At 47.2% G+C, this 24,998-nt stretch overlaps 1 protein-coding gene across 5 annotated transcripts in view; it reads left to right on the forward strand.

Annotated features, from left to right (window-relative positions):
* LOC147703671 (butyrophilin subfamily 2 member A1-like) overlaps positions 1-24,998 on the forward strand; it is a 415,432-nt gene that overhangs the window by 52,323 nt on the left and 338,111 nt on the right. For all 5 annotated transcript variants that reach the window (XM_086932017.1, XM_086932018.1, XM_086932019.1 and 2 more), the window contains exon 2: positions 7,788-7,880. In XM_086932017.1, coding sequence (XP_086788143.1) covers positions 7,820-7,880 — 61 coding nt within the window. In that variant the 5' untranslated portion in view covers positions 7,788-7,819. The remainder of the gene's footprint in view (positions 1-7,787; positions 7,881-24,998) is intronic.

Raw genomic sequence — 24,998 nt, forward strand, 5'->3', positions numbered from 1 at the left:
ATTTGCATATAGCCAGGTTCTGAGCTGGGATGGGGCAGTGAGATAAATAACGGTGATGGATCAAGCCCTGATCTTTGGACTGGGTAAGAGTGGTCTGTTTAACTCAGACACTCTGTTCATCACCACCCCCTTTTCTAAATCACTCAGACAAAACAGACATACACTTGTCTCTGTTTTAAAGGTATTAAAACTTGGTTATATTTTACAAAATGATGTGTTTTTATTAACTTCCAAACTCCTATCCCTTTCTACTGGTTCTTAACCCCCCCTCCCCTCAAACGCTGCTTCTCATATAATGATTGTTAGACCTGGCACCATTGGTGTGGGTCTCCCTTCATTTTTAGGTCGAGCTAGAGTGCGCATGCGAAGCATGCGGTCTAGCTCGACAACTATTGTTTTCAGTTTCCTGGGAATCTGAGACAGCGTTCGGCCACGCGTTTCTGCTGTCTCAGATTTGTCCGTTTGAGCGCGCTTTCGTATCTGGCTGCTGGCAGCTTGCTGGAGACAGCTTGAGTGCTTTCAGCGCCGATTTCTCCTCGTGGGCACGCACGGCGCCGTGCACATCCCGTGCCTCAGATTCACAGCCTCTCTCAATCACACACAGCCACACTCACGCATGCGCACACACACATACATCCACGCAGGCACAATGCATCGGGACACACAGACACACATATACACACGCACAGCTAACAGACACACAGCCACACATATACATACACACGCAAAGCTACACACGCGCACACACACAGTTACACCCACAAACGCGCCCCACCCCCCCACTCACCGGGCTCTTCTTGCTTCCTCGCACCGTTGTGCATTTCCTGCTCTCTACCGAGAACCGCATCACTCCTGGAATCCCTGATTTCTTCTCCCGGAATCCCTGCTTGTTTGTGGGCTCCCTCTGCCTCCAAGGTGTCGCGCTCCGGACGAGCTACGTCACCGCTACCCTGCTACAGAGGCAGGGAATCTGCCGGAACTTCGCAGGCTCCTGCCTATCGAAGTAGAGCCCGCCTCTCTCGCCTGCGTTCCACGCCTCGGATCTATAATTCTGACTGCCTTCTGTAAACTACGTCACAACCCTCACGTTACATGAACATTTAGATTAAGTTAGTAAATAAAATACAGCAGAGTACTTGGTTCTAACATTGGCTCGTGTGTTGGAAGCACTTTTGTTACTCTGAGTAGTGTCTGCTGATGCTATGCTAAAAACATTAATTTCTGGCTAGCCCAAGGCAGTCCTTTAAGGACCCCAGCCACGGTGGAAACTGTTACTTCACCAGGTTGGGGTGAGCTGCGAGTTGCCATGCAGAATTTCTGTGGGATGCATTTAAAGACGACTTTTCTGGCTGGGCAGCTGGGATGCTTGGAATTCACGTGCACGTAGTGCATTGTGGGGCCTAGTTGTTAAATGGTGTTGCTTTCCCTGGTGGCCGTGGCGATGTCGGGCTTTGGTAGTCTGCCCTACGTTTTATAATTTATTTGTGTATCAACAGCATCTCTTTCCACCCTACCCAGTGCTACAGCGATTTACTGTGGAAAGTGAGCGATTCACGTCACACGCATTAGCTGATTGGCTGTAAAATGACGAACGTATTTTGAAGTTGGAAATTATTTTACTAGGAACGCATAATTGCTTCACTATTAAAAGGTGGCGCAGCCTGATACCCTGAGGTATACGTGCTTGCAACTTGCTTCCGGGTAGACGTATGAACAGTGCCGACACACACCATTTTTTACCAAACCGATTTTATTGGGGTTTTTGCAAATATGACGCATCACAGTGGTCTATTCAGTGCAGTCAGTCAAGATATTGTTCCCCATAGGACTTTTTCTCATCTGGACCATGATAAATGTGCAAAGCACAAAATATTAGTATGCATGGTTTTACAGCTGAGGAAATTCAGAGGTGTACTAAAAGCACGTTTAAGAATACACACGGTGGAACATGTTAGTAACTGCTCAAACCTGGGAAAGAGGCTACATTTGTGCAAATGCAAGTTAGGTCATTTTGAACATCTGCAAAAGACCTCTAAAAGCCTCCATTCCTGGTCAATACCTCAGCGTGACGTCTGAAAAATATGTTAAGAGGTTTTGTTCTCTTTTGTCTCCTCTGTGTTTGCTGGTCTTAGATGCTCTGGGTGCTGTGCCACTGTCATTCAGTGTCACAGTGCGAATGCTCCCTATTGTAAATTGACTGCATGAACTTGTATAATCCTAGTAGACCCAAGGAACATAATAGGAAAGTCAGATTTAGTATGCCCGAGCTCCAAATATTAAAGTGCACCTTGTAGTGACGATTATTTTTATATTTTGTGTTTAAAACCACCACTTTTGGGAAATAGGTATTTTCTTGCCTAAGCCTTCCCGTGTGCTCTGCTGTTATGTGTCTTGGCTGTATGGTTTTGGAGGGTCAGGGCTGGCTGAGACCGACCTGGATTAAATAGAGAGATCTTTAGTTGGAGTATGGGGGAGGGTTGGCCCTTTGATCTGAGCATGAAATGCATTTCATTGCGGAACCCCGATGGTCTGACAGCAGGGCAGGAGCACGAAGCGTTATTCCCTGATGAAGGGCTTATACCACAGCCCGAAATGCATTGGATCACATGAAAAACAATGATGCCTCATGGTTAAATGATAGATATATGTTTATAAAAAAATGTGGAATTACCAACAATTGAATATGCTATGAACCAATATTCAATGAACATTGACAATTAAAAGAAATTTGAAACGATAAAATTGTGTGGAATCCTCTGTTGAAAAAAGGAATACAAGGTGTTCCCAAGGGGATGGTCCCAGTGACTCACTGGTATCACATCTTTCAGTGTTCTACACAGGGATGTGTGCCATGTTGTGTTTTCACTTTTTGGAGCATCTTGTCATGCAGCCTGCAATGGCAGTCCACATGAGTTTGGTGCTGGGTCCCTTGGAGTGGCACGAGATATGTTTCAGCTCTCAGGGGCCCTCTTTAGTACCTTTGCCCTGGGTACCAAAGGCACTACTTACTAAGGAATTACAGAGGTGCTAAAGGACTGGTCACTTGGTGATCAAGTGCCCAGTTGTCTTGTTTTGGGGAGAGAACACTGGCACTGAAGACCTTGTTAGCAAATCCAGCTCACTACAACAGGCAGTTACTATAATGAGAAATGATTTTAGAACAAGCAATTCTTATGAATGTAATCAATAAAATAACCAAAACATTTTAATACAAAATGGTAGTATTAAGCTTTCTATTCTGTGCCGATAATTAAAAATGAATCTCAGTCCGCTTTGTCTTTCTTCAGTCTAGCCAGAAGAGCAGAGCTTATTTATGTGTTGTCAGTGTTCTGAGATCATTGTGCCTTTCAGCCTGCCTTGGTGTCCCCCATCAGTTGATCATCTCCCGTTAGAGCTAATTAAACTCTGGGTTTTCATACACTGGTACGATGGTAAAAATGTGCTATCAGACTGTCTCACATTTCGAAAAGTGCCTGTGTGAATCATACACATTTATGTAATGAGAGAATAGTGAATTATACACAGTGTAGGCACAATACAGGCCTATAAATATCATTGGTAAGTATGCACATTAGTAATAATCATTCACATATATGTATCTTCTTTGTAAGCATCATGTAAACATTTTTGACAAAAAGAAGGCGTGGTTCAACATTTCAAGTTGAGATCTAGTTCACTAGTTGGAGTACACTGGCTCCTCAGCACACTGCCATTCAGGAAGATTCTGAGATGGACATTACTGGCACAGTAGTGAAAAAACACTGCCTTGAGCACTTTGAGGAAGCACCAGGGAGCATAAGACAAGCTGAAAGGAAAGCAGCAAAACTAAACATCTTATCCCGTGATTCGGATTCAGAAGTTGGTGCTTGTTCTTGCACATTAGGATCAAGAAATAAGTGGCTGCGATGTTGTCTCAGCTGTTAGCCTGCAGGCATCATGGTGTCTCATAGTATGTATGTATGTATGTATGTATGTATGTATGTATGTATGTATGTATGTATGTATTTATTTATTCATTTAAAGGTTTTATATATTGCCGGCTCGACCTGTGGGTATCAGACCGCTTTACAGGAGTGTGGATATAGTACAGGAGTTACATAACATAGGATACAAAACAGGATAAAGCACAGAGAACACATAGCAAAGGGAAATTTTACATGTGTCAGAGATACAAAAGAACTATCTACATGAACAAAAAGGGGTACAGGAGGTCAAAACTGTTAAACTAACAAGAGATGGAGGAAGGCTAGATGGTGAGAGGGATTTTTACATGTGTCGGAGTGGTAAGAGAGAACTACTTACATAAATTAAAGAGGTACAGGTAATCAACATTTTTAAACAGTAATAAGAGAAGGAGAAAGGCTGGGAGGTAGGAGGGAAATGGGAGGATAGGAGAGAGAAAGGGGGAGGAAGTAACTGCAAGGAAGGGAGTATGGGAGGAGGTGGGATAAAAAATGTGAGTGTGGGGAGGGAGTAAAAAAAGGAGCGAAATGAAAGGTTTAGGGACCCCAGTATTTGTTGAGCATGAGCAATTTGAGGTCTTTTTTAAAGCTGATGTAAGAAGGGTTACAACGCAGGTCTATAGGAAGAGCATTCCAGATGTTAGGGGCGTTTTCCGGAGAAAGATCGAGATTGTGTGGAACAAGGAGGAGGGCGTTGGTGCTTCTCAAACAGCTGGGAGCAGCCCGCTTTGACGAGTTTGTTAGTTAGATACCCAGCACCAAACAAAACCTCCTATGGGACATCCTTGTCTCTCCAGGCCTCAAAACCATCCTTTCTGAGTGGAAAGACGTATCCAAACCCTCATCACAAACCTAGTGGGAGTGGATACAATTCACTAGAGGTGCGGCTAGCTCACTTGATGAATATTTAAAGAATTTGCTAGTAGGAAAGGCAAAATCTGGTCTAAATTAGACGCCCACATCTCGGATGTGTCCTCACAACAGCTAACCCAACTCCTCTCTAATGCCTCCCACACCATTACCCACCTCTCCCCCATCACCCACTCCCTTACCCCCGCCTCCGCTCTCCCTTCTCATTTCTTTTCTTTTCTTCTCTGCTCTTTCTCTATCTCTCTCTTTTTCTTCCTACCTCCATGCAATGTGCAGGGTTGTCACACATTACGTAGTCCATGCTAAATCACCAGTACACATCCTCCAGTTTCCCTCAGTATAAAAACCCTCGATTCACGTGACTTACACCCATTATGATTATACTTCTTTCTTTATGTTTTTGTCAAAATTTAAATCCCAATAAAAAAGTTTGGAAATTAAAAAAATAAATTAATTTGTAGTAGCCGAATATTGATAGAATTAAGGGGCCTATTACAAAGGCGGGCGGACCTGAGTCCGCCCGCCATCGTTGCAGTGGTTGGGACCACCCGACAGACATGCAGCGGTCCCACCACTGGAATTACGATACGCCCGCCAGGATGGGGGGCGCATCCTGGGGATTTAACATTTCGAACGGTGCTGCTGGCTGCAGCACCGTTCGCAATGTCAGTATGCCACGTAGTGCATTTCCCTGCACTACGTGGCAGGCACCACGAGGTGCCTGCCATTTAGGGCTGGGAAATGTTAGAGGGTACCCCCCCAGTGATCCCCTCCCCCAACACAAAGGGGGCCCACAACAGACCCCCGAATCCAACCTCTGCCAGCATTTCCATGGCTGTGCCACTTCCATGGAAAGGCTGGCTGATGCCATGGTTGTAATCTGGCGGGCGGTGCCTGCTAGGCACTGTCACCATTTCCCTGGTTCTATCTGCTCCGCCATGCAATTGTAACAATTACCTGTGGCGGAAGGGTGGCAGGCGATCTTTGCGCCCGCCACACTTGTGGAACAATTCCCCTACGTCATCCTAATGTGGCGGGGGAACATAGGCAGTCAGATGGCAGAGGGCCCGCCACCGCACGGCTGGCAGTGGCGGGCCTTCCTAAATCCCTTACAACAATACCTGATATCCCCAAGACATACATTCTAACACACTCCAAACCTATTCTTAAGCTGGTAGTGGCAGAAACTGATCACAGCTTTTATTTGGAGCACAGAATACTAATTGCCATCCAACAGCACTCCCACATTGCATACTGTTTTAGTAGGGAACACAGGGTGCCCAAGCTATCAGGGGTAATGTTGTCTATGTTGAATTACCACCAGAGACAAGAAGCTGAACCTCTACGTTCAACTTCAGGAAACTACTGTGTGCCCCATGGGCCATTGCCTCCTAGCAGGATTCAGGGACATTGCAGCTACGGGGTTCTCAGAGTCAATGCCAATCAGGATTAGGCTGTGGTTTTCTAGTTGATGAAGTTGAGTCCAAAACATGTGATGAAGTGTGTAAGGGGCATCCAAAACTAAGCAGTATTGTAGTCATTAGTAAACTGGCCAGTGCTAGCAATCTGAGCAACAGCCCCTGCTCCCACTTCTGACACAATCAGCAGCCTTCAGGCACACTCAGAGCCCAGGTCCATTTGACCATCAGTTCTCACTGTGTGAAAATCTGGCATATTAAGCAGAACGTTGGCAACTTTGTGAAGGGCCCCTTGTAGGCTGAAACAGATGTTAATGTGTGATGAGCACTAATGAACAATTCGGTTCTTCCATAAAGTAAGTTACTGCATCCTAAAAAGTTTAGGCAGCTGTCCGAGATATATTGTCAGAACTTCCCTGTTATATCACAGTACCAAGTCTAATGGTATTTTATTTATCATAGTATATAAACAAGGTGGCTCTGTTCGATAAGATTCGTCATCAGTTACCAAAAGAAATACTTGCACAAGTGCTTATGAAGTTAATTCTTATGTTGAAATAAATCACAAAACATGTAGGCCCCACTAACACAGTTATTGGATGAATGACATGTATTTTATAGTCATTTAGTAGCAATGCATCATATGATCAAACAATAAGGTGCTTCATACGTGCTAAGTGAAAATGTGCTCATGCATTGCATCAATGAAAACTAAGTGACTGTACATATGCAAAAAACGAGAACACAAAACAATTCAGATTATTTGGGCCTGCCCACTATATCCAGATTTTCAGTCACACCTAGATGGACTAATTTTCATCTGTCCTTAAATGCCCCATCTGAGTTTGGTACTGGCAATATATGAAACGCCAGTGTTTCGACCCTCTTAAGAAGCTTACACTTTCTATGCTTCTAACTGGGTCTTCATCGGGGCTGGGTATGGAATAACCTGCAGTCTATGAAAGGCTTGTATGACCTTTGTGTTAATTTCTTTTCTTTTCTGGTAAATATTTTGCTATGCTCCTAATTCTTACAGGCCCCCTTTTATTGGACTTCTAAACAATGTTTGTACTTTGTACAGTCTGATTACCTATTCCTAAAACTCATTATTTGAAAGTATCAAACCCTAAATCATTTTGTGGCTGCCTATCCTATACTCAGGGCCCCTAGAGTTATGCGAATCTCTGGCATTTTCTGCATAATTCTGGATTTTCTGCATATGCTAAATAAACGGTCATCTGCATAATCTGTAGATTTGAACAATAAAATGTTCTTAGTTCAAATGGGTCAGAAGTTGTTAAAATGTGGTGATGTGTCTTCATGCAGTGGAAAACCCTTTGCATAGGTTGATTGGTCATCTTTCAGATTCTTATTGCTGTATCAGGGTGTCAAATATGTTTGGCCAGGCAGCGTTACCCTATGTAAAAATATTTAAAAAAATAAAGTAATGGAGTTTTGGGACAGTTAAGGGCAGATTGCATTCGGTCAGAAAGCCTTTACGAAAGTGACTTTGTTGACTTTTCTACTTGATTCCCAGATTGAATAAATCAGAAACTCCCAAGGAAGAACATGGAGTATAAATCTCTCCTGATATTTTTCTTCATTTTCATATCTTCAAACCTCACATCAGGTAAGCCCAACTTTGACATGATCAATTCTTTGAGTTTTCTGTCCAGCTTAACTGATGTCATGAATATGACTCATAAACACCTTTTGATAACACTTTATTCATTAAATTATCATAGTGAAAAAAGCTTGTGGGTGCTTCCGCATTCAGGGTAATTAATGCTATAGCAGACTACTGCTTGACTTTTTGTTTTGTCTTTTTGGAAAAGCGATCACACAAATACAAAAAATAAATCAGCATATGTGTTTTGTGACAGCTTGGTCAAAATCCTTTTAAAAAGTATAGACATAATAAATAATTATAATAATATTATTATAAGGATGAATAGACAGCAGTGCTACTGTATTCAAAATCACAGATAAACGTAAACATTGACCCAAGACCTCATGTCGTCACTTGTCCATTTTATAATTGTTTGATGAAACAGTAGATTAAATTGCATAATATTATATCCTATCCTCCTTCTGTACATGCTCCGACACACTGCTAAATCTTTTTGAGGGGTAATTGCATTTTTTGAATTTGCTAAGTAATTTACTTTCAGAATTTCCTAAACCCAAGAAACCAAATCAGATGAAACTGTGCTCTTCCATAAGTGAGCTACATGTAATCTTGCCAATACAATGGCAAGAAAAGCAAATGGATTATATACCCCACTATTAAATCCCATCATGATCAAACCCGTATTGAACTTTATAACATTCCCTACAGCAGTAGATATCTGAGCCCTTCCTCCCAAAAAATTCTCATTATTGGACTGGTTGCAAACGTGAAGTCTGTTTGCCTCCTTGGATTGGCACGTGGGACAAGTAGAAACTTTAGCTGAATATTGTGTCTCAATTTTACAGGAGTAATGTAAAAATCAAATATGCTCTGATAATGTTGCAGTCTGTATTTGACTATTGTAGTTGTTTTATTACAAAGGTGTATAGATTGTGCAATTTTGTGCTTTGGTGATATTGGTTAATAGCCAATGCGACCATTTCTTTGCCCATACAGAGGGATCATCATTTTTGTTTTCCAGGAATATTTCATATTAACCAGATGGTCTTAACGGATCTTGTACAAGAAGTGTAGTGCGTACTTTAGGAACACTATCTACATGCTGAACTTGCCGCTTGTCTCCTAAAAGTGTTCTAATCTGGAGGTGGTGAAAACACTTGTTCAAAGTGATTTTAAAACTCCACCGGAACGTTCTTAAAATACTCTTATTGGATAGTTGATACACGAAGTGTACAATGCCCAAATAGAGTTTTTAAACATATCTATGTGTTCAACTTGGACCATGGCTAGAGCAGCACATCCATGTAATTTAAGTATTCTCATAAACCTGGTAAATGACCTCACATTTCTGAAACATTCATATTGCACATGTTTTGCATGGTATTTCGATTAAATAAAGAGATATGTATGGTGGTCGAGTACTGCCTCCATAAGTAACCAAGTATACAAGTTCCTTTGATTAATTTAATGAACCTTTTACAGAAGGTGGCCCAGTGATAACAAATTTGCTAATCCGCCCCCCACCAGCTTTGCATAAAGCAGTTGTAAAAATCGCATTGATCTGCATGACTTTCTGTGGGCCCAGATGGATGATGATATTAGGTTATCTAACCATTTAAAAATATATATATATTAGTAATGATTTAAAAAGTTTGAGTAACTTGGGGAGTGAACGCATTTTGATAATATTTTTATGTCCTAGTACTTTGATTGGAAGCCTTTATGCAATATATGGGAGATTTCACAAAAGGCTTGCTTATATATGCATCATAAAGTCCTGTATATGCATTCATGAGTTTCACCCCTAATTATCTCATGCTTCAGACAGTGTAGAAAGGGGGATCAGAGACACCTATGCAAATGCATTTCAGGTTTATCTACATTAAGCTTATAACCTGAAAGACTATCCAATGTAATGGTTATCTCCTGCTCCACAGAAAGTGTCCTTACAACATTCAGAGTAACCAGATAAGACCTTGTCTGCAAAAGCCAATAACCTGATCACATCTCTAGGTAGTTTGATCGGTTCTGCTTCTGTATTATGAGCTATCATTCATAGACTGTGTTCCGTATATAAGACGAATTAACTGTGTGTGAGAGGACATCCTTGTTGTGTCCCCCGTGTGATTGAAAACTATTCAAAATAAAGTCCATTCATTTATATTGTTGCCAAAGGTTTTCCTAAAGATTTTTTTAAGCTGTGGGAGGATGCCCATGTGGTGCGTCACTCCCATAAAAAGGAGCCATTGTGCCCTACTAAAAGCTTTTCTGGCATTGTGGCCCATAAGGGCGAAAGGTTGCTCATTGAATTCTGCCCAATCAATGAGTTGCGTTACAAATATACTGTCTATGGTGGTGTCTCGTCTTGGCACAAATCCATGCTGCCATGGCTATATTAAACTGGCAATTTTGCTGTTCAGCCATGTTGCAATAATTTTAGGATAGATGTTAAAATCTCTACGAAGTAAAGACATCTGGGTATAAGAACTGACCAGGTCAGAAGAGTTATTCTTCTTACAGAATACTACAATACACCCATAGTTCATTGTTCTGGTATAGTTTCCCCTTACCATGGCTCAGTACATAGCTGGAAAAAAGAGGTGCTATTGCTGGAAGTATCAGCTTAAATAATTCAGCAGGGACTGCATCAATACCGACGGCCTGAACTAATGTAACTGACTTAATAGTATCAGCCACTCTCTCTCTGGTTTTAATGGATAACAAGTTGGATAAAATGTAAACTATAACCAAGGTACCAACTTCTACTAACTAAAAAATTATCTATCCTGAAGTAGTGATGATGAACTGGGGAGTAGAATATGTAGGCTGTTTTGATAGGGTTATCAACCGACCACGACAGCCCCCACACCGAACACCACCTGCACCAACCAGCTGACCTCCTGGGCCCACACCAATGACGACGAGACATGCAAGGTCATGAACTCCATCCACTCAGGATCTCCGTCTGACCCCTGCCCGCACCATGTCTTCAACAAAGCAGACGCAACCATCGCCCCCCAACTACGGAAGGTCATTAACATCTCCTTTGACTCAGCAACATTCCTGGAAAGCTGGAAGCACGCCGAAATGAACGCCCTCCTCAAGGAGCCCAAGGCGGACCCCAATGACCTCAAGAACCTCCGGCCCATCTCCCTGCTCCCCTTCCCGGTGAAGTTCATCGAGAAAATCGCCAACATACAGCTGACCCGCCACCTCGAAGACAACAACCTCTTAGACCCATCCCAGTCCGGATTCAGATGAAACCACAGCACCGAGACAGCTCTCATCGCTGCCACAGACGACATCAGACGCCAACTTGACAACGGCGAAACCTCAGCCCTCATCCTCCTGGACCTGTCAGCCGCCTTCGACACGGTCTGCCACAGCACACTTAGAACACACCTCCAAGAAGCCGGAATCCAGGAAAAGGCCCTGGACTGGACCACGTCCTTCCTCTCCGGCAGAACACAGAGAGTCCGCCTCCCACCCTTCCGATCCGAAGCCACCGACATCATCTGCGGCATCCCCCAGGGCTCATCCCTCAGCCCAACGCTGTTCAACGTCTACATGGCCCCCCTCGCACAAGTGGCCCGCCAGCACGACCTGAACATTATCTCCTACGCCGACGACATCCAGGTCATCCTCTCCCTCACCAAGGACCCGCACACCGCCAAAACCAACCTCCACGAGGGAATGAAGGCTGTCGCCGAGTGGATGAGGAGTAGCTGCCTAAAACTGAACTCTGACAAGACGGAAGTCCTCATCCTCGGCCCCACCCCCTCCGCCTGGGACAACTCCTGGTCGCAGACCACAATGGGAACAGCAACGACACCCACGGACCACGCACGCAACCTAGGATTCATCCTCGACTCCTCCCTCTCCATGTCAAAGCAGGTCAACTCTGTCTCCTCCTCCTGCTAAAACACCCTCCACATGCTCCGCAGGATCTACAAGTGGATCCCTAGCAAAACCAGAAGAACAGTGACCCAGGCCCTCGTCAGCAGCAGATTGGACTACGGCAACGCACTCTATGCAGGAATCCCGACCAAACACCTACAACGGCTGCAGCGCATCCGGAACGCCTCCGCCCGCCTGATCCTCAACATCCCTCGACGCAGCCGCATCACCTCCCACCTAAGAGACCTACACTGGCTCAAGAGGATCACCTTCAAGCTCCTCACCCACGCACACAAAGCACTTCACAACACCGGACGAGCCTACCTGAACAACAGACTCAACTGCTACACCCCCGCCGGCCAACTCCGCCAGCCTCGCCCTCGCCGCCGTCCCGCGCATCCAACGAAAAACCTCCGGCGACAGATCCTTCTCCTTCTTAGCTGCCAAGACCTGGAACACCCTCCCCACCCAACTGCGGCAGACCCAGGACCTGCTCACCTTCAGGAAGCTCCTCAAGACCTGGCTCTTCGAACAGTAACAGCAACCCCCCCCCCCACCCCCCCCCCAGCGCCTTGAGACCCTCACGGGTAAGTAGTGAGCTTTACAAATTCACTGATTGATTGAGTATCCCATCTCCACATATCTATCAGGTCGTATTGATCTACCGTCTGAAGGGTAAATAATCCCTTGGTTTGTCTAGCACAGCTGTGTATAAGATAGATGGATCATCCTGATTTGCTCCATATATGGAACATATATGAAGTGTAGTGGTTTCTAGATGCAACGTAATTATTGCCCACCTCCCTGCGGTGTCACTTTTTTGATTTGTAACTTGAAAATGTACTTTAAAATAGCCTTGCAGTTCATTTTATTGATGTGTTAACCAAGGTCTTGTGTTCTTTTTTAGCCCCTACACACTTGAATAGTGATTTATCCTTTACCGATAATCGAGTATCCTGAAGACAGGCTAAATTTGGCTTTTATCCGCTCAACTTTAAAGTAACTCTTGTGTTTTAATATCGAGTTTAGCCCTCTGACATTGTGTTTGACAATCCTATTGTTAGTAAAAGCCATAGGTAATGCTTATTGTCCAGAAATAACAACAACTTTGATACTTTCTGCCTTAAAAGGCTTTTTTCTCTTAAAAGCTTTTTCCCCTTAAACCCTAATCCACTCACTCACTCTGCCTTAGTGCTCCCTTCCAGTGCCCTTCAAACCCCACCACCCGAAAACTTTGGGTGCCTTAGGTAAAGAGCCATACGCCTAAAATTCAATTGGGCCTACCTGGTTGCTTGCATGACTCTATCACACCCCGTCAAACAAATGCTGATAAATGCATCCAGTGATAAAAAAGTGACACCCCTCCTACATGCCAACCATCACCACACCTGAAAAAAGAGAAGGAAGATAGAAAATAAAAAAGAGGAAATAACACCTTCCCACACAAGCGGGAGCCATATAGTTCAATAACTTAATAGTTCAGCGGCTTGTCAGTGCTCCAGTACTGCTTGCTATTGGGCTGCAATGAACTATAGAGCGTTCTGTGGCTCCGAAAAGTTTTTAAATGCACCATGCAGGATGATTATTAACTTAAGAACATTACATTACTTTTTTTGGCAAATGTAACACTTGACTTTAACAATGTTTGCTTTGTAGGGGAAACACATGACCTAGGATCTTTGCACTCATTTCCCAACAGCTTCATTTAAACAGAGGTAGCCTAATCAGTGCATCTCCTCGCACCTGCCCATGATGATATGGTAATTTCCCCAATCACCTTATTCCCCACACCCATTCTGCTCCTGATTCCCCATTCCTTTGGACAACCTACAGCCCTCAGGAGTCCTTGCTCTGTTCCAGCACCAGTTGACTCTAGACCCCATCATCTTCCTTTTATGTATTTTTATCCTCATATTACCATAGGTTCTGCAAACTCAGGCAATTACATGATTGTTATCCAGTCCTCAGCCTGCTGCATTTGCATTGGCCCCCACCGCATCAACCGAACCCAATGACCCGTCACCCACAGCGGAGCCTCAGTGTAATCATAGAACCACTCTGTCTGTTGGTTCCTGTCTGTAGCACTGCGGGGAGATGGATCAGTCCAGCACTTTCAGATCTCTCTCCTAACTAAAAGCACAGGATAAAACAACAGGCCCCTCTGTGCGCTACTCAAAAGGCTGCATGAGGCCACATCTACCCCCATCAAGACCAACTCAAGACTTAGCTTGATATTGACTCCCAAGATGTCCTTTACGACATTCTCAACGTCATCCCAAAACACTCTGAACAGTTGAAAAATGTTTGTTCACCATTAGCCTTTAAAGGACCACAGCTTCTACATTTGGGGGTCAGATCCTGTACAAACGTTGCAATCTTTTGAGGGGTCCAGTATAGTATTTAGATGGTGAAAAATTGATTCAGCTTGAGATTAACTGGCTTAACCACAAGAGTACAAGAACCTAAAGGATGTTTGCCATATACATTGTAGCTCGGTCTCCTCGATGATTCTTTTCCAAACTGAGTGCAGTGCCACTATTTTCCTATCCTCAGCATCCAAACATCTGCAATACTAGATGGCAACCTCCTTACTTTGAGGCTTCACTTCCTGTAATATTGACTCAACTTCCTTTGTGCCCCCCCCATCTCTAGTGGCACTTGCGAATCAATAAGACAGCTGCAGATACATAAACCTTGATAAGGATCCCCCAGTCCTGGCATTTAAAACTTCCCAGGGTAGTACCCTCTGTACTTCAAACAGCTCCCCCGGGTAGCTATTCCAGCCCTCCTTAGAAGAAGTCTCAACCCATCCTTTGAACACTCTGTGGTATCCGGGGAATCCCAAATTGTTGTATAATCTCAATAATAGCCGTTATCCAAGACCTTCTTGACTCTGAACCATAAGCTCTGTGCAGGCTTTAAAACCAATAACCATAATATTTTTTTTTTTTTTAATTATGGCACCAAATTTATATAGGGACTCTGTGAATACCGATTCCCTAATCATCACTGCTAGAATCACCCCCAAGTTGAACTGTCTAAGACCCAAAAGCATCCTACAGTTATTAAAATGTGAGGTCATACAATACAGATTCAGGTCAATCAGAGCCAGGCCAACCTTCGCAAACCTGTGCCTCAACTTTTTCCATGCTAACCTTGCCCCAATATGAGGCCCATGTAAAACTTTCCCCCTGAATCTTGTCTATAGCTCATTTTGGAATTGTGAGTGGGATGCAGTTAAAAAGATATATCCGCTTGGGGAGGATCGTCATTTTAATCAAGTTTACTCGCCCGTAGATTGTTAATTGCAAATTATTCCATCTAGCGAGTAATATGTACACCTCCTTTGACCACCCTCCCTAGATTATGTAGTGGAATTGTCTCCAGAGGGTTAACAATAACAATACCCAGGTACTTAATGTCTGCCCGTGCCTCCCCAATCCAATCTGCTATATTCCAACACAAGTTGTTCCCTAAAAATCCCTATAGGGCCCCAAATTCCTCCGACAAACTTTCCACCCTAGAGATTGTCTAAACAGGGTCTGATGTATAGATGACCAGATCATCTGCATATAGGGTGATCTAGTTGCTAAAATGGGAGAAGCAAAGGGAATTTACCTGAGCATCCCTTCTGAGTAACTGGGCAAATGGCTCTATGTAAATATCAAAAAGGAGAGGAGACAAGGGTCAGCCCTGCTGAGTGCCTCCATGGATATCAACACTCTTGGTCAACGACCCATTGAGCAAGGTTCTGGCCCACAAATTCTCATATAACCTCTGAAGATTCAGGATAAAATGAGGACTGAAACCCAATAATCGTCAGAACCTCCCACAAGTAAACCCACCATACTCGATCGAATGCCTTGGCAGCATCTATTGTGACTATTGGCAAGGGGATCGATTGAGCCATGGCAAAGTCTATAGCTCCATTCAACTGCTGGCTAATCTCATGGATCTGTTGCGGTGGTACAAAATCCTTCTGATCTGGATGTATTAACTGGGGGGCTAACTTGGCCAATCTCCTAGCCAAGATGCTCGTAAAAATCATATAATCTGCGTTCACTAGGGAGATTGTTCGGTAAGAATCAGTCTTCCTAAAATATTTGGTAGGCTTTAAAATCAATGCAATCGTGGCTTCCTTCTATGAGTCGGGGACCTGCACATTGCTCTGATATACTGAATTAAACAGTACCTCCCACACTGGTACAATCTCCTCCTTTAAAAGCTTGTAAGGACGCTCGCCGCCATGACTGTAGCAAATTATTCGGTTCTCAGAGGGAGGATCCGGGAGGAGATCGGTCGTTGGAAACATTTTCCACTTTCCTGGCTGGGCCGAATTGCGGCGGTCAAAATGACCATACTACCCCAAATTCTCTATCTTTTCCGGGCCCTGCTGCTCTGGCCGCCCACAGGATGGATCCGGCAAACACAAGCTGATCTAGCTCAGTTCATCTGGCAGGGCCGGAAGCCCCGATTGAAGAGAGCATTGGCCATGCTGACCCAGATCTGCATAAATATTACCAGGCGGGGCAGTTGCGCTAGCTGGTGGAATGGAGCAAATGGGAATCAGAGAAACACTGGCTCTTTCCGGACCAGGCTGTAGCTGGACGCCCATTGCAGGAAATCCCCTTTCTTCCAAAGCCCCACAGACCTGAAAACCTTTACGCCTCGTATGTCACCCGGGTTGCCCTGGAAGTCTGGGATGCCACCAGTGTTGCCTATGGCCTTACCACCTTCCCCTCACCACTCACAACGATAGTGGATAACCCAGACTTCACTCCGGGTACAGAAGAAGGAACCTTTAGGCATTGGCGCCCGGCGGGATGCAAATGCCTGTGCCACATAAATGGCCCAGAGGGGGTACTCCCCTTCACACTTCTTAAACAAGAATATGGCTTCCCCAAGAGAGAACGGATGCGATATCTACAAGTGAGGCACTGGGCTCTCCAGCCGCAGGTGAGGGAGACCGCAGACAGGCAGCTTTTGCCATATGAGCGATGGCTGCTATCCCGCACCTCTGACGACAAACTTATCTCTGACCTTTACAAGATGCTGCAGACACCGCCGACGGACATTCACAACCTGGGTAGGGAACGCTGGGAGAGGGAACTAGGTAGAGCCCTGGATCACAAAGAATGGGAGAAGATGTCCTACAGAGCGCGACACTCCGCATACCACACTGGGCTCACAGAGACATTCACGAAAATATCCACGTACTGGTATTATACTCCGGAGCGGTTGCATGAGATGGACCGCAGTAAAGACAAGTTCTGCTGGAGAGATTGTAGCCAAGTTGGCACCCTAACACACCTGTAATGGGACTGAGTCCATCTCCAACCGTACTGGATGCAAGTGCTTGATGATGTGGACAAGCACTTCCAAACAGAATTGCCACGTTTCCCCGCATATGTCCTATTAGGGTTTCATAATCCACTGACATACCCCTTACGCTCCCGCAGGGGACGCCAAAAAGCCATTGCACTAGGTTCCGGGGTGCAGAACATTCTTGCATATTGGCACACCACCACTATCCCCTCTACTACAGGTTGGCTGCATTGGATGTGGTATGTGCTAGGTATGGAAAAACTATCTCTCACCATGGCTGGAGACGGGGATAGGTATGAGGAGCTCTGGCAACCATTCTGTTCCTTACTACTCACAGAATTCAGGGAAATCACCTGTCCACGATACCTTCGACTGCTGAGACACACAGAGCCACCGGACACAGACTCTTAAAGTAATCATAGCTGGAGAAACCTCATGGGCGGGAGGGGGCGGGTTGGCAGGGGGCGGTTACGAGCACTGGACTGGGAGGGGGGGTGATGGTTGGGGGGTGGGGGGAGGTTCCTTTGTGGGGTGTTACAAATTGTGTTTTTGCATATCAATATGCTCTCCTGCTCAGGTTGACTGTTGCTTGTGGCGCCGGGCCTTTCGCGGGTCTGGTTGCCTTCATGTTGCCTTCTATCTGCACCTGAATGTATAGCACATGTTAAGATTGTCTCGATTTCTTATGCAAGGTTTCAATAAAAAAAATTTAAACCTAAAAGCTTGTAAGGCTCTGGGGGAATGGCACCGGGACCTGTCGCCTTTTCGTTCTTAATAAGCTACAGGTGCTCACTAATTTCCTCCTGCATAATCCATGCTTCCACTCACTCTTTATCCTCCATTGTGAGGCCAAGGGAGGTTGATAGCCCTCAACCAATCCCTAAGCCTATCCGGATCCGGAAAGACCTCTTGCGGTAACAGTGTAGAGTAGAGAGAACCACGTGCCTCTCCATATCCTCAACCTTGTTTGAGACCTCTCTCTGGGAATTGACGACTAGTTCCTTAATGGTATTCTTGGATCTCTCAACATTCCCCTTCCATGCCAGTAGCGCACCTGCTCGCTCCCCATACTCAAACTGTCTCCTACATCTGGTGCGCCACCTTTCCCTACACTTCTTATGCTGCCTGATGCCTCTGTCGGTACAATCAGGTCGCATGAAGCAGAACGAAGGCTGGAGGAGGGTGAAAATCTTCGAAGTACAGCCCAGATTATTACCAGAAACTGGTTTAAAGCTCTTGCCTCTGTGGAAGAGCCTGGATAGGTTAATGAGCATTGTCAGGGACGACTGTGAGAGAAGGATGTAGATGAAATAAGTAGGGTGCAGGCAAAGGATTTGCTAGCAACCATTCTCCTGAGATTAAAAGACGAGATAAAAGGCAGGTTTGAGGTCTTAGCAGCTAATTTGGTGGGCATTCAAGCCTCTTGCTAGGTCCCAGAAGCTTGATGAAGTGGTTGCACGTACTAGAGCATTAGAGGAGGTTGACTCGATTAAACAGGATGTTATAAAAAACACCCCTAGAATAAGTTTGTTGACCAAGCAAGATCTAGGTTTGAGGAAAGATCTTGACAGGATCAAGAATCGCTCCCAGAGGAATAACCTCAGATTCCTGAATGTAGCTGAGGCTGAGGCAGGTGCTGACATGAAGTCCATTATAATCTCTCTGCTGCGGGACACGGTCTTAAAAGCTAGGCCAGACATCAAGTTACAGCTGGAGATACAGAGAGCACACAGAGACCATTTCAAGAGGAATCCTCAACAACAGAAATCAAGTAAGATCTTGGTAAATTTCCTTTCATATGCAGTAAAGGAGTGGCTCTTTCACTACTAAAGGGTTCTCTTTCACTATAAGATGTGTGCACAGAGACAGACCAGCAGCAGTGGGAGCTTGGTAGGAGAATAGAGGAGCTGCATAAACTGGGGGCTTTGGTTGATACCATTAAAAAGGGGGAAAATGAAGGGGGCGTGGCCAAGATGGCGGCGTGAACGGACGCATCTTCCCGGAGCTCCCGCCGACAGTGATCTTTAGCACGGGCCTACGGCCATCATAGCAGCGGTCGGTCCCCGGTGCTGGTGGTCCATGTTCTGGAAAGGCTGAGGAACGGAATTCTGCCAGCGAGTGCTGGCATCGTGGAGCTTGGCGCCCAGTGATGGCGGCCGAGCTGGAGTGGAGGCCGGAGAGAGCTGAGTTAAGAGCAGGCGGCGAGCTGGTGGGGGTGCGTGGCCCTGCGCCCTGCGCCAGAACAAGCGTCAGCCCAGGAGGGCAGTGGAAGCGGTAGGGAACCGCCGGAGTAATCTCGGAGGAGCGGAGTGCAGTGCACCTTGTTGGCCTCACTAGTAGGACTCGCCCTGCAGAGACGGCGAACTGGTCGGACCGCCATCTTGTGTTGTTCGGCGGCCGCGGCGACAGGGGCTGGAGGCCGGCAGCCCCCTGCAGTGCAATGTTGTGGCCGAAGGAATGCGACATTGGGCGGGGCGGCCTGGAGGGTAGCCGGTGACAGCTGCTGCCTGAGTGTCCTATGGGCAACGGTAGGCTACCTAGAGCAGCCCACGGAGCACGAGAGGTGAGCCGCCATTTGGAACTGGGCCCCTGGGCCGCCGCTGCTTGGACTCTTCTGTGCTGCGGCCTGTGGGGTTGAGGCAGCGCGTTGGGGCGGCAGAGCAGCTCGGACCCGTGTTGGTGTAGGAGGCCCCCCTCATTGAGGCACCACGGGAGGAAGTGCTGTCTGGCGGAAGCCGGGGACAGCGGGGGGTCCCTCAGGCTTGCAGAGGAGCATTCCCGCAGGGCCAGGGCCCCGGAGATGGATGTCGGCATCAGACGTGCCCCCCGGTTGGACCCTGCCTTACGGTCCCGGCGGGGAGAGCCCTTGAGTGGAGCGAGGAGAAGCTTTTTTGCCCTCCCAGACACGAGGTTGGTGGCGCAGAGGCTGGAAGAAGTGACCGTGAGCAGAGGCGGAGGACCAGTGCAGACACCCAGGAGCGGAGGCTGCGAGAGGCGCCGGAGGCCCAGGTGCGGGAGGTGAGGTCAGAAGAGCACCCTGAGCTAGAGAAGGGGGTTGTGAGCTTCGGGGGTGTTGGCGGAGGAGAGTGGAGGGCGGCGACTTCCCCTTGAGGGCAGGGCAGTGTGGACTGGTGCCTGGGGACTCTGTTCCATCCAGCGGAAGGTGAGAGGGCAGTTTTGTGGAGCGGACTGGCGGTGAGGGCAGAATTTTGGCACAACTCCGGAGTCTGCCCGGTGACTTTCTGTAGGGGTCCCTACGATAGAGTGGCTGTTGGTTACGTGGAGGAAGCATACTGGGGTTGGTGAGTGGGCCTGAGCTGAGACGGACCTGCCTGACGCGCCCTGTCCTGCCCGAGGGCAGAGATGTGCACCAGACAAGACTGTTAACGATCTCTTCGCTAAGGCTCAGGCAAATCAGCAATCTAAGGATATGGCGGCGAGTGCATCTCACAAGGCGGCCGAGCAGGCAGAGGGTAGGGTGCCGATCACTAAAGCATTTCTGGAATCGCTTTTTACCTCTCTACGGGAAGACATTCACTCCTTGCAGAAGGAGTTCTCCAAAGAGATCAAAGAAGTTTGTAGAGATGTCGATGGTATAGGGGAGCTGGTAGCAGACTTGGAGCTGGTTATCTTTCTGGCAGGGCAGTCAGAGCCTTAAGATAGGGTATGTCACAGGTGCGGCGCAGATCTGGGATATTGAGCGTGTGGGGTCGGACGTAAGCCATGCCTGCTACTGAATTGGGTATTCTCACCTTGAATGTCCGGGGACTTACCAATCCAGTGAAGGCTGTCCTCTCTTTTTTGGAACATTCAAAGACTGATATTTGCCTTCTCCAAGAGACACATTTAGTATCAAAAGGTTGTCATAGGTTGAAGTCGCGCTGCTTCCCTTCCCAATTATTTTCCTCGGCTTCCACTAAAACAGCAGGGGTTGCGATATTAGTGGCCCAGCGTTTCAGGGGGAAGATATTGCTGAAGGGAGCGGAGATACGAGGGAGGTTATTGTCCTATAGATTTTCCCTGGGGGAAGCCACCTTCATGGTTTGTTCAGTTTATGCTCCTAATGAGGGTCAGGAAAAGTTCTTCCATCAAGCGCTTAGCGAGGCGGCTGCAGCTCCAGACAGACATGTTTTAGTGGGTGGGGACCTCAACTTAGTATTTGATAATCTCCTAGACAGATCGGGGCAGCACTCCTCACAGACAGGAACTTTATCTGGGGGAGTGTTGGCCAGGCTGGATGAACTTGGAATGGTGGATCTCTGGCACAGCTTTCACCCGGGAGTCGGGGAATACTCATATTATTCTAATGTCCATTAAACCTATGCGCGGCTGGACTACTTTCTGTCTTCCACATCCCTCCAGGCGCTTCCGACGGAGGTAGAGATAGGCGTTGCAGCGCTTTCGGATCACATGCCGCTCTCCGTGGTATTCTCCTTCCCACCGGTGACGCGCGCTACGCGTTATTGGAAGTTGCGTGACACGCTGTTGCACCGCAAGGATATCGTAGAGAAAATCAAAGGGGCAATCACGGATTACTTATCACATAATAACACTTCAGACACCTCCTTGGCGACAGTATTGCGAGGCAAATTCATCGCGGTCTCTGCAGCGGAAAACATAGAGAGGGCGCGTAAGAGGGAGGAGCTTACGCTGAAGACACAGGAACTAGAGCATATGCACCAAATGACGGGCACCCCCAGGGTGTGGAAGCAGCTACGCCTGGTGCGACAGCAGCTGGCCGCGTTGGATCAGGACCGGGCGGAATTTGCGGCCCTGAGAGTGAGGCATATGTACTACACTGGGGGGGACAGGTACGGGTGCCTATTGGGTTGTGCGCTCCGGGAAACTCGGCAGCGGTACATGGTACAGGAGATTCCTACACGGTGAGGAGCGGGTCACCGAGGACAGTGACATAGCGACAGCGTTTAGCGACTTCTACGCCTCCCTATATACAGGGGCACAGCTTGACCCTGCCGACAGCGATTCTTTTTTGGGGTCAATTCCTCTTCCAGCCTTGTCAAAAGACCAAGCAGATCTCCTAGACAGCAAAATTCGGCCGGAGGAAGTAATCTCGGCGATCTCGCGCCTCAAACTGGCCAAAGCGCCGGCGCCGGATGGCTTTATGGCACTCTTTTATAAAGCATTCTGCCCTCAAATCGCACCATTACTAACCGCCCTCTTTAACTCATTAGCAGACCCAGGCGCGATCCCGAGGGATCTTTTGGATGCTACTATATCAGTTATCCCTAAGCCGGGGAAGGATCGCTCGCAGTGCGAAGCCTATCGCCCCATATCCCTCCTTAATGTCGATCTAAAAATGTATACAAGCATTTTGGCAGCGCGGCTTGCACCGCTCATGCAAGGGTTGATTGAGCCGGATGAGGCAGGGTTCATCCCGGAGCGGCAAACCACTGACCATACCAAGAGGGCACTGCACCTGATAGAAAAGGCCATGCGGACTTCTGGTCAATACATGATGCTCGCGATCGACACGGAAAAAGCGTTCGATTGGGCCCATTGGCCGTATTTGGAACAGGTTTTGATGAAGGTGGGGATGGGGGTGAAATTTCGAACCTGGGTCTTAAATTGTTACACCTTTCCCACAGCGACAGTGCGAGTTAACGGGTGCTCCTCGTCCCGTTTTCCCATTGAACGGGGGACGCGGCATGGGTGTCCGCTGTCGCCCCTGCTCTTTGCGCTCTATATGGAGCCATTGGCGCAGGCAATGAGATTAGACCCGAGAGTGAAAGGGATTAAGTTTGGTGCATATGTGCATACAATCAGTTTGTACGCTGACGATGTCCTTCTCTCCCTAGCCTCCCCTAGCGATTTCTTGCCGGCCTGTGTTGATATCCTAGACAAGTTTGCCGGTGCGGCGGGCTTTAAAGTTAACATGACGAAGTCGGTAGCGCTTGATCTCTCGCTTGAGGGGCACACTCGGGCCTACCTGCAGGAGCATTTCCCCTTCCGCTGGATGTCGGAGGCCGTCCTATACCTGGGGATTTAGGTAGCGGCTACTCTGCAGGATACGGTGTGTATCAACTATGCCAAGCTTAGCCTGACACTCCGGCAGGAGCTAGGTAGATGGAGACACCTTCCAGTCTCTTGGCTGGGTAGAGTGGCTGCCATTTCTTCAGCAAATCCTGTATTTATTTCGCGCCATATCGCTACGTCCCCCCGATGGCTGGATCCGTCAGACCCAGTCTGAGCTCGCTCAGTTCATTTGGAACGGTAAGCGGCCGAGAATGAAGCTTAGGCTGGCAATGTTGCCACCGGAGAAGGGAGGTCTGGGCCTTCCAGACTTGATGCTATATTATCAGGCGGCCCAACTGCGGACACTGGTGGAGTGGAGCAAGTGGGAGTCAGAAAAACACTGGCTCTTTCAGGATCAGGCGGTTGCGGGCCGCCCGTTGCCGGAGGTTCCCTTCGTCCGTAAGCAGCACCGACCCCCCAACTTGTACGCCTCGTACATCATGAGATTTCCATTGGAAGTGTGGGATCAGACCAGTACGAAACATGACTTAACGACCTTCCCTTCTCCTCTCAGGCCGTTGCTGGATAACCCTGATTTCGGGCCCGGGCGGGACACTCATGCTTTTGCTAAATGGCACCCGACGGGATGTAGATTTCTGTTCCACCTGAATGCAGGGGAGGGGGTAATTCCCTTTGAGACTTTTAGATGGGAATATGGCCTGCCGGAATCAGAACGGCTTAGATACCTTCAGGTGCGACACTGGGCGCTCAATGGCCAGGTCAGGGAGGGGGCAGATCGGCGACTCAGACCCTATGAATATTGGCTAATCACGCGGACAGCGGACAAACAGCTCATATCGGATTTGTATCGCATGCTCTTAGATCGGTATTCATGCGTTTACAACTCCGGGAGGGCTTGCTGGGAGAGAGAGTTGGGGCGGGTACTGAGCAACAAGGAATGGGAGGGCATCTACTATCGTGCGCGACACTCCGCTTACCATATGGGACTGACGGACACTTTCACTAAGCTACTGGTATTACATTCCTGAGAAGTTACACGAGATGGATCATACAAGAGAGGTATCCTGTTGGCGTGGGTGAGGAGAGAGGGGCATGTTGGTCCATATACTGTGGGACTGTGTTCAGCTCCAGGGGTATTGGAAGATGGCCCTTGATGAGATAGACTCACATTTTGAGACTGAAATCCCAAGGTTCCCTGCCTATGTTTTGCTGGGCTTGCCTAATCCTATCCCCTATCCATTGAAATCGTGTAGGGGCAGATTGATTGCCATTGCCTTGGGTTCGCAATACAGAATGTGTTGACTTTTTGGCGCACCCCGCATGTCCCTACGTTCCAAGGTTGGCTACACCGTCTTTGGCCAGTTCTGGGTATGGAAAAGTTGTCCTTGATTAGGGCGGGGGATGGTGCTAAGTATGCAGAATCATGGCAGCCTTTTTTGTCCATGGTGGCTACAGAATTTAGGGAAGTGACATGTCCCCGATATCTACCTTTGCTGCGCTTATCACAGGAAGAATGTTGAGGCACTCTGAGGCGAGTGGCTGCGTTGACATGGAGGGGCATTGGACCTGGAAAGTGGGTGGTGGGAGGGTAGGTGAGGGGATGGCGGGAGGGTGGGGGTTGGGGGGGTTGGTTATTGTTTCTGCTTTTTCTTTTGGACATTGGTTCGCGTATGCAGCACTGCCAGTTCGGAAGAGGGCCTTCTACGCCAGCTGGGCTCTACATATGTTTTCGTCAATATTTTCCCATGCCAATTTCTCATGCACTGAATGTCTTTAGACTTATGGGAAGTTGTACTGTCTGTATATGCGCTTATTTGTTAATAAACAGATTTAATACTAAAAAGGGGGGAAATTCTTGATTTTTAGCAATCCTTGAATGGCAGGTTTGTGGGGTTGGGGGAG

Source organism: Lissotriton vulgaris, chromosome 7, assembly GCF_964263255.1.
Source record: "Lissotriton vulgaris chromosome 7, aLisVul1.2, whole genome shotgun sequence".
NCBI lineage: Eukaryota > Metazoa > Chordata > Amphibia > Caudata > Salamandridae > Lissotriton > Lissotriton vulgaris.